At 42.4% G+C, this 9,566-nt stretch overlaps 1 protein-coding gene across 1 annotated transcript in view; it reads right to left on the reverse strand.

The window, feature by feature from the left end:
• The window catches only part of LOC124125603 (collagen alpha-1(XXV) chain-like), a 28,733-nt gene extending 19,797 nt beyond the window's left edge, over positions 1-8,936 (reverse strand). The window contains exons 1-2 of the mRNA XM_048392982.1: positions 8,397-8,936; positions 8,269-8,360 (exon numbers count right to left, since the gene is read on the reverse strand). Coding sequence (XP_048248939.1) covers positions 8,269-8,332 — 64 coding nt within the window. The 5' untranslated portion in view covers positions 8,333-8,360; positions 8,397-8,936. The remainder of the gene's footprint in view (positions 1-8,268; positions 8,361-8,396) is intronic.
• Positions 8,937-9,566: the final 630 nt, after the last annotated feature.

The raw sequence follows: 9,566 nt of genomic DNA on the forward strand, positions 1-9,566 counted from the left end.
CGGTCTAGATGCTGTACATCAAATAAGGTCATGTGATCACGTCTGTCTATATATCCTACACGGAATGAGGTCATGTGATCACATCGGTCTGTATACCCTACACCAAATTAGGTCATGTGATCACGTCGGTCTATATATCCCACACCAAATGAGGTCATGTGATCACGTCGGTCTGTAATCACTATACCAAATGAGGTCATGTGAACACGTCGGTCTAGATGCTGTACATCAAATAAGGTCATGTGATCACGTCTGTCTATATATCCTACACGGAATGAGGTCATGTGATCACATCGGTCTGTATACCCTACACCAAATTAGGTCATGTGATCACGTCGGTCTATATATCCTACACGAAATGAGGTCATGTGAACACGTCGGTCTAGATGCTGTACACCGAATGAGGTCATGTGTTCACGTCGGTCTATATATCCTACACCAAATGAGGTCATGTGATCACGTCGGTCTATATATCATACACGAAATGAGGTCATGTGATCACGTCGGTCTGTATACCCTATACCTAATGAGGTCATGTGATCACGTTGGTCTATATGTCCTACACCAAATGAGGTTATGTGTTCTACAGGTCTTAAACATCAAACACACGGGCAACGGGTTGTGTATCTCTATGCTAGTATAACACCAACCATTCTGTTGTAAGATAGTCGAGTTGGGGATGGCCTTCTGAGCTTAAACCGATATCACTTTACAGACAAAAACGAGTGATGTGTTTCTGAAGATCAGGGCCACCCGCTCCAGATATCAAGAATTTGCTAAACCTCGCCCGGAAAAAAAACAATGCAAGCATTACGACCACAACCCTCATGGCGAGGCTCACACCTGTATATAAAAGCACATCAAAGAGTGTGTTTCACACAGGTGGGCAAGTTAACCTGGTGGTCAGTCTGTGTGTAGTGTGAGCCGGCTACCTACCTGAGTCAGGTGTTGACTCAGGGGCCGGTCAAGTGTATCAGTATAACGCCAGAACTGGTTACGAGGCTGGGCTGTGTACAGCTATGTATCATGACGAGGGGGATGTACTGCTTTGACCTTTACTCTGGGAAACATGTCAGATGTTTCTTGATTGACCCCTCCCTACTTGAATCTCCAAAATATTTTTTTTTACTTTTTTTTCATTTTGTTTTATTATATCATGTTAATTTATTTGTTTATTCGTTCATTCATTTGCCGAAATATATATTTTACTGTTCCCTGTATACAGTGAGCCCATGTCAACTCGACTCAATTAATCGCTTATTTAACTTATCAGACGTATCGAGAAGAATCACCAATAATTATCACTTTTCGAATATCACACATACTTCAGTGTGTATATGTAGTTATATCATTTACAAAATGAACTTTTCAATGCATATCAGTGCTTGTATATGTACTTACAGCATGAACAAAATGAAATTTACAATGCATATCAGTGCTTGTATATATATTTACATCATCAATAAAAAGAAAAGTACAATGCATCTCAGGATTTTGTTTGTTTGGTTGGGTTTGGGGGGGGGGGGGGGGGGTTGTTGTGGGGTTTTTTTTGGGGGGCAGTATCTAAATAAGTTACTAAGTTACACAAGTGTTAATAATGATAAATTTCAGGACAGCATTATAAAAATGTGAACTGATTGTTTATATTTGTTTTTATATTGGTGTATATCTTCCGCATCATGGTCTTTTTTTAAAAAACAAATTTCCGAGATAAAACCTTTTGCCATTGAAAACACTCATTTCTAATAACCCTAGAAATAAAGTAATCTATAGCATCTTCACATGCTCCACTGTGTCGTGTGTCGGAGTAGCCTCCCCCACTGGGCGGGCAGTCACACACTAAGCACGAACTTCAACCTTGCATGTCCGCCAACTCTTGGCCAGTCGGGGTCAGCTGGGGTCATTTCAATTTATTCGCGGTCACATGAGGACTGTCCTCCCAAAACCAACTGAGAAGTAAGCTGATGTAGCAAAGGAAATAACGTTTTGAATCCATTCACTTCTATATTCAAACGTGATGTATCAGGATTAAGTCTCATGGGTAAACTCATGAATGTACACATAATTCCCCAAACGAAAAGAGTCCTAGGTACGTGTGGTTTATTCTAGAGTCCAACATAATCCATTATAACTATATAGGTTTATGATTGAAACATTGTTTAGCTTCATTGGCTACATTGAGTGAGGTCTTACAACAAGCTCACATGAAAATATGCTCGTACCTGTTTCGGCAACCCTTTTTCTATCAGATTATCGAAATCTCCCACTGAGAAATTCATTTCGGCCCATCCTTGTAATTTCGGTCCAGGTTTTTAGATGTATGAAAATGAAATCATCAAGTATAAAATAATATAATTATTATAGTATAATAGCTGCAAACAAAAAACAGCTGATGAGAACCATAGTTTTTAGATCTAACCAAAGTCAGTAACGCGGTTATAATCCGTCATCCGTGTGATAATCGGTTACTCATCAAGGATATCTATCACAGAACGCTCTGTGCAGACAAAGGCCCTGGGGAGAATGATCCTAGTTCGACAAGAAGTATGTCTCATTCATGAATGTCTTGACCCGTGAAGATCCGGGGTAGAATAGGTCTTCAGCAACCTATGCTTGCTGTAAAAGGTGACTATGCTTGTCGTAAAAGGCGACTAACAGGATCGGGTGGTCAGGCTCGCTGACTTGGTTAATGCATGTCATCGCATCCCAATAGAGTGGATCGATGCTCATTATGTCAATCACTGGATTGTCTGGTCCGGACGCGATTATTTACAGACCGCCGTCATATAGATGTAATATTGCTGAGTGCGGCGTTAAACAACAAACAATCAATTAAATCATGAATGTCAGAGAACGCATAACTATAAAAATGAGTCCGGGCAAGATATTCTATGATAGCTACTAATTCCATATCAATAGTAACAACCACACTTGTACAATAATGAAACCCGTTAATCCAGACTAGGTCATTACAACGTAGTTCGGATTAATGAATAGGACACGGAGAAATGTCATTTCTCAACACTAAGCGTAAAGACGTCTGGGTTTCCGCAATAACTTCATCCGGACTGAAAGGGTTTTATTGTACACGTTATTTGGAAAATCTGAGTTGAAGTTTTATTTGCTGAAGAATCAGCCTTATCTTCTAAATCAAAAATTAATTACAAGTTATCAAAGAACAAATCTACGAAGGCGTTAGCCCTCTTCGGCATGGAGGCCTGCATTACTTATCCATGCCGATAAGCGATCTTCATTAATGAGATCACGTGGTCGGGGAACATGCACAGATGACACGTGGTTAGCAGCAAATTATGATTCATGTATGTGACAGGAAACTATGTCAATGTTTGACTGTATTTTCTGGTTAATATCGTTAGTATGTTGGTTTGTCTATTGGCGGAGTTCGTGTTGAATCTCGGATATGAATTGCTAACACAACTACAGGTAAATATGACCCACGGTTAAGAATTGGTCTTCAGCAACCCATGCTTGTCGTAAGAGGCGACTAACGGGAACAGATGGTCAGACTAAATGACTTGGTTGATGCATGTCATCGTATTCCAATTGCGTGGATCGATGCTCATGATATCAATCACTGGATTGTCTGGTCCAGACTCGATTATTTACAGACCGCCGTCATATAGCTGGAATATTGCTGAGTGCGGCGTTTAACAACAAACAAACAAAACAAACAAACATGTAATTATAAAACGTCAACGACAGAGAAACAGCAGTCTGGCTATTCCCACATGTCACTCTTCTGTGTCAAATTCTGTATATTCTGTCATATTTTCCGTATTGAAGTCAAATAGGACTGCAGCGACACCACTTCCATAATTATACATATAACGTCAACTCCAGAGAATAACTAGTCTCGATTAGCTACCGAAACAGATTCCATTCGACGTGAAAGACAAAATAGTGGTAACAATTATATGAATGGATTACTGAAAATCCGGTGTTCGCATGACGTGATATGATTATGCCATGTTGTGTTTGTCGTTTTCCTCTTTGTTTCGGTCTGATCCAGTATAAAAGTAACAATAACCACTAAATACTACAGCTTGGCGGTATTGGGTTTTCTTCTGTGTTTTTTCGAACCAAATTATGTTACGTTGTTACAAAGCACTTAATTGGTATTAAAAGCAACATAGATAATTATTAATGTCCATTATATGCACTAAAGTTTGTGGGACCGATTGTTGAATTTTCGTAGAAAGGGTTAATTTCGTTGTAGAGTAATTAGTATTTTCATCACTGTTTCAGTTCGATTGATCTAAGGGCTCTATGTTTGCCTAGTGACGCATTACAGGGGGACTAGTCTAGGGGAAATTGTGGTAGTTTGATTCAAGTCGTTCAAACACTACTTTGGTTATCTAGTCCAATGATGTGATATCCCGCAGTTAATGATGACATTATTACCTAGAGACAATGTCCTATTTTCAAACAGGAACTAATTACTTAGTCCATAATTATCTAGACTGAAGTGGATTTAACCCCTTTAACGATTTCGGGACCGATCAAATTATTTTAAAGGGATAGATTTGGATACGTTCGTCGGTGACATTTTGTGTCATTGTTTCCAAACATGCCACTGGTGAAACATCACGTGGTATAAAAGGTAAATAATGCTTTCATTGACATTTTAAAACGTTTAATCGTTCTGTTAAAAGGTTTAATATTTACACATCTTTTGTTTAGATAACGAGCTGTTTTTATCTATCACCTTCCAGTACACTTGTATTAACCCAGTTGTCCGTCCGTCCGTCACGGCGAGGTGCAAATGAGAAGGTATCTATAGAAGCAGTCTTGGGTTTAGACGTAGTGGCAAGGAGACGCTAATCGGTCATTTACATCAAGCATAGGAATGTCAACTTTGCCTGTGGACTTTACAGTGTTAAACAGGTCGGTGAAGGGTAATGATCTTCAAACACTGTTTATCTGCGCGTCTTACCAATGTTGCGTTCCCTTCCAGATTCCAGAATGCCACAGGTCGGGGTAGCACGAAGCGTCAGGCCTCGTTACAAGCGTTTAGTCGGAATCGTACAATAGACTCTGCTTTTAACAGAGATTTCTTTTGATTATGGGAAAACAAATTGTCGTAAGTATAGGGTTTCTCAAATGAATTTATCCATAAACGCTTTGTCAAAAAATCAATTCAAATCGTGTCAAATTAAAATTGACATTATTTTTATATCAATGATTTTAATTTTCATTCAAAGATACATTCGGTTTGGAAATTTCACATACTAAATTTGTAACTCAAATACATATTAATTGTAGACCTGAAGTGTCAGACTAGACTGGGAAGAGTGCCCTGTGTTTGTGGGTAGAGTCCTGCTAGACTATGTGTGTGGGGAAACACAGGGTCGGGGTTTCTGGGTCACATGATGGGGTGCTAATTATCATGTAGGTATACGTTCCGGTCGCCAAATAAAACATCTAAGTGACGAACTGTTTTATTTTCCAAATATGGCCACATCGATGCTATCTACATGTCTGACAGATGTATTCATTACCATGGGCACCAAATGTCCTCCCCTCCTTGCTGATCGGAGTCTTTGTGCATATGTGTGCATATTCTGCTCGGATTCACAAAATCAAAACAGGGGAATCTGGCCAAGAAGTTTCACTTAAGCTTCAGGTATAGAAATAAATTAGAAATAAAAGAGACAGTGGAATTGTCTCAACTGTTTCATTTTTAGATTTGTGCAGAAAGATTCCGAGTAACGTGAAACACCCACAAGTCTGTATGACAAGAGGGGTGACTTCAACTTTCCAACTTTAAGATCCATCAGCAACATCGATCGTGAAAGGCGGCGCGCTCCTTCTACAAACATTTCAAAGAGCGTCATATGTCACTTGCTAAAAACGTTGTTTGACCAGGGTTGCAACATGCAAGGCCTCCATGTCTCTTTCAAAACGTTTTATGATAGACATGTGGAGGACATTTCCAAATTTGACGCTTCAGTGAGCAAATTGATGTTCGCTGCAATTTCCTAGTTTGGCTTGTACAGAATATTCCCCTGCGGTTTATTCAGGTGAACAATTGACTTGTCTTTGCGTGTGTTGTGACGAGTGCCACCGACGGGGCACGTTTACCTTTTCGCGAACACCTGGTTTCAACACTATTTGATAGTTAATCATAAACACGTGTTTATGAAATAGTCGGAATTGTGCAATGGACGTACATGGAGATTTCTTTTGATTAAACCACTCTGTACCCAAACGCCCATAACCAAAGATTCAAGCCATACCATACCATACCATACCATACCGCACTCACCACAACGCCACGCCACGCCACGCCACGCCACGCCACGCCACACAAAAAAAAAACACCACACCACATAGTGAGTGAGTATTCCAGTTATATCGCGGCGAGTCAGCTTAATGTTGAAGGAAAGCCCGAAGTGATGCAGGTCTCAGAAGTTTACCACTTCGGTGAAACCCACAAGCACGGGTATGGTGCTGACAAACCTAGAAACTTAATCGGGGCGAACCGGTATTCGAACCCACAATCATAGGTTTCTGGCGTGCCCAAGGGACGCAACTCTGCACAGCGAATCGCGGCGCCTTAGACGACTGGGCCACCCGTGCCCCCACACCATGCCATAATATACTATATAGCTGTGAACGTGTTTTTAGGGCATGAGTACAGCGTAATATACGTGTGTATTTATTTTTTTATTATTACTGTTGTTTGTTGTTGGTGTTGTTTTTGTTGTTGTTTAACTATTAAAACAGACATGCAAGGGCACACGCACCGTATTTATCTATCCAGCTCACATTCCGTTCCAAGCAATACAGCAGGGTTTTTTCTCCATGTCCCTCAACAGTAAAACATAATACTCTACAGTATGGCAACAATATTATCTGTTTCAAACGTGTATTTGAATCCAAAGCGGACAACTTAAGCCCAGACGATATATGGCCTTGAACCAGGGGAGACAAGTGACACCGTGTTTTGCACTTGAGAGACCGATTACAATGAGCAGTGTTTCTTAATGAGGTTTTAACATACAACCAGCAGTGTCCGTGTGCATGCGTGTATACCCACCGATGTTATCACCTACACTGGGCCGCCTCGTTACAATAATACCATCATGAGTCACTGGAGGTGGTTGTCCAGTCATCCGGGTTCTCAGGTTGAAGGTTAGAACCCGGGTCACGGCGTGATGACAAATTATAAATTTTACAAATGTGTTATAGTTATATTTTTCAAGTACGCTTGCAAGTTCTGCTTAATAGGTTACAGTTAAACAAATTCTGCTAAAAAGGTTACAGTTAAACAAAGGTTACCGGACATGTATAGCCAAAACTGCCACGATAGTATATCTTCTTCTAAATACCGAATAAACAAATATCTATCTATAAAGTAAACAAGATAAGGTTCTTAGAAATGTAACGGTTTTCCAATGGAATTAACAGTAAAGCTAATCTATATATTGTCACCAGTTACACGAAAACCAGTGTTGTATATATGTTAATTTGTTGTGTAGAATATACCGTGTTCGGAGATGCTATATATTCACAAAATGCCCACAATTGAAGTTCATGTTTCATTAAGTTTACATTTAAATATTACTATATGATACGCATATGTACATCACGTACAGATGGAGACCTGTCGACCTTTGATTAAAGGACTTAGGATAAGATAAACCCATGACTGACAGCATGAGCAACAATCCTCGTCAATGTGAAGAGCTACATCCCTTAGTCCTAAGCATCCGGTGATTTAATGTGGCCTGAGTCACTTTTATATTTTCTTCCCATATTAAGTTGACACGCCATAGTGTAACGTTAATACCTATCCAAACTGTATATACCAACTCACTCAACTTACAATTCATTGAATGCATGTTACCGTTACACATGAGCAGAGCCTGGTGAAACTTTTATGTACAGTTGTACTGTACACCTGCACACTGGTGGGGGAACAAAGGATTCTCATCAGTGATCAGCAACAACACATACACCATACACTGAACACAGCGTACTAACCAGACATGTGACATACCAGTCCATGTCATTCAAGCGCTAGACGCCAAATATGTTAGATGAATTCAGTTAAAAGTCGAAAATCACCCTTTCGCCTAATACAAAACCATACATCTCAAACCTATTTGTCGCCACAATTGTTTTAAACTAAAACAACTGACACAGTTTACAAAATGTTACACACAGCGTGTATCCTGTTCATAACACTCCACATAATACACTGTGTAAACCATGCAGTTTTGTTTAAGTGTATCGTGTACTTACCAACGGAGAAGCCAAGTAGTTCCAGACTAAGCACGACTGCAAGTGTCCCAAGTATCCTGTACATGATTTCCCTGATGCATACTGTTCCTCCCCCCCTCTCTCTCTCTGCCTCACGCTGTTCCTCCCCCTCTCTCTCTCTCTCTGCCTCACGCTGTTCCTCCCCCTCTCTCTCTCTCGGACTCTCGCCACGCTACTGGCATGTACGGCTTCACCCTGCCTCGACTGGCCGCAAACTAGACCCTAAACAGGATCTTTCTCCCGTCACCCAACGCCGTGTCTCTCTATGCTTCTCGCCCCCTCACACTAGTACTGTCTCTCTTCCTCTCGTCGCCTCACGTCGTGTCCCTTTCTGCCTCTCGCTGCCTCACAATATGTCTCTGTGCCCCTCACACTGTCTCTCTCTGCCTCTCACCGCCTCACACTGTGTCTCTGTGCCTCTCACCGCCTCACACTGTGTCTCTGTGCCTCTCGTCGCCTCAGGCTGCGCTCTCTCTGCCCCTCATCGCCTCACACTGTGTCTCTCTATGCCTCTCCTCGCCTCACACTGTGTCTCTGTGCCCCTCACCGCCTCACACTGTGTCTCTGTGCCTCTCACCGCCTCACACTGTGTCTCTGTGCCTCTCACCGCCTCACACTGTGTCTCTCTGCCTCTCACCGCCTCAAACTGCGCTCTCTCTGCCCCTCACCGCCTAACACTGTGTCTCTGTGCCTCTCCTCGCCTCACACTGTGTCTCTGTGCCCCTCACCGCCTCACACTGTGTCTCTGTGCCTCTCATCGCCTCACACTGTGTCTCTGTGCCTCTCACCGCCTCACACTGTGTCTCTGTGCCCCTCACCGCCTCACACTGTATCTCTGTGCCTCTCATCGCGTAACATTGTCTCTCTCTGCCTCTCCTCGCCTCACACTGTGTCTCTGTGCCTCTCCTCGCCTCACACTGTGTCTCTGTGCCCCTCACCGCCTCACACTGTGTCTCTCTGCCTCTCATCGCGTAACATTGTCTCTCTCTGCCTCTCCTCGCCTCACACTGTGTCTCTGTGCCCCTCACCGCCTCACACTGTGTCTCTGTGCCTCTCATCGCCTCACCTGTGTCTCTGTGCCCCTCACCGCCTCACACTGTGTCTCTGTGCCTCTCGTCGCCTCACACTGTGTCTCTGTGCCCCTCACCGCCTCACACTGTGTCTCTGTGCCCCTCACCGCCTCACACTGTGTCTCTGTGCCTCTCATCGCCTCACACTGTGTCTCTGTGCCTCTCACCGCCTCACACTGTGTCTCTCTGCCCCCCACCGCCTCACACTGT

This window comes from Haliotis rufescens, unplaced genomic scaffold, assembly GCF_023055435.1.
Source record: "Haliotis rufescens isolate VD_foot unplaced genomic scaffold, xgHalRufe1.0.p SCAF_11, whole genome shotgun sequence".
Lineage (NCBI taxonomy): Eukaryota > Metazoa > Mollusca > Gastropoda > Lepetellida > Haliotidae > Haliotis > Haliotis rufescens.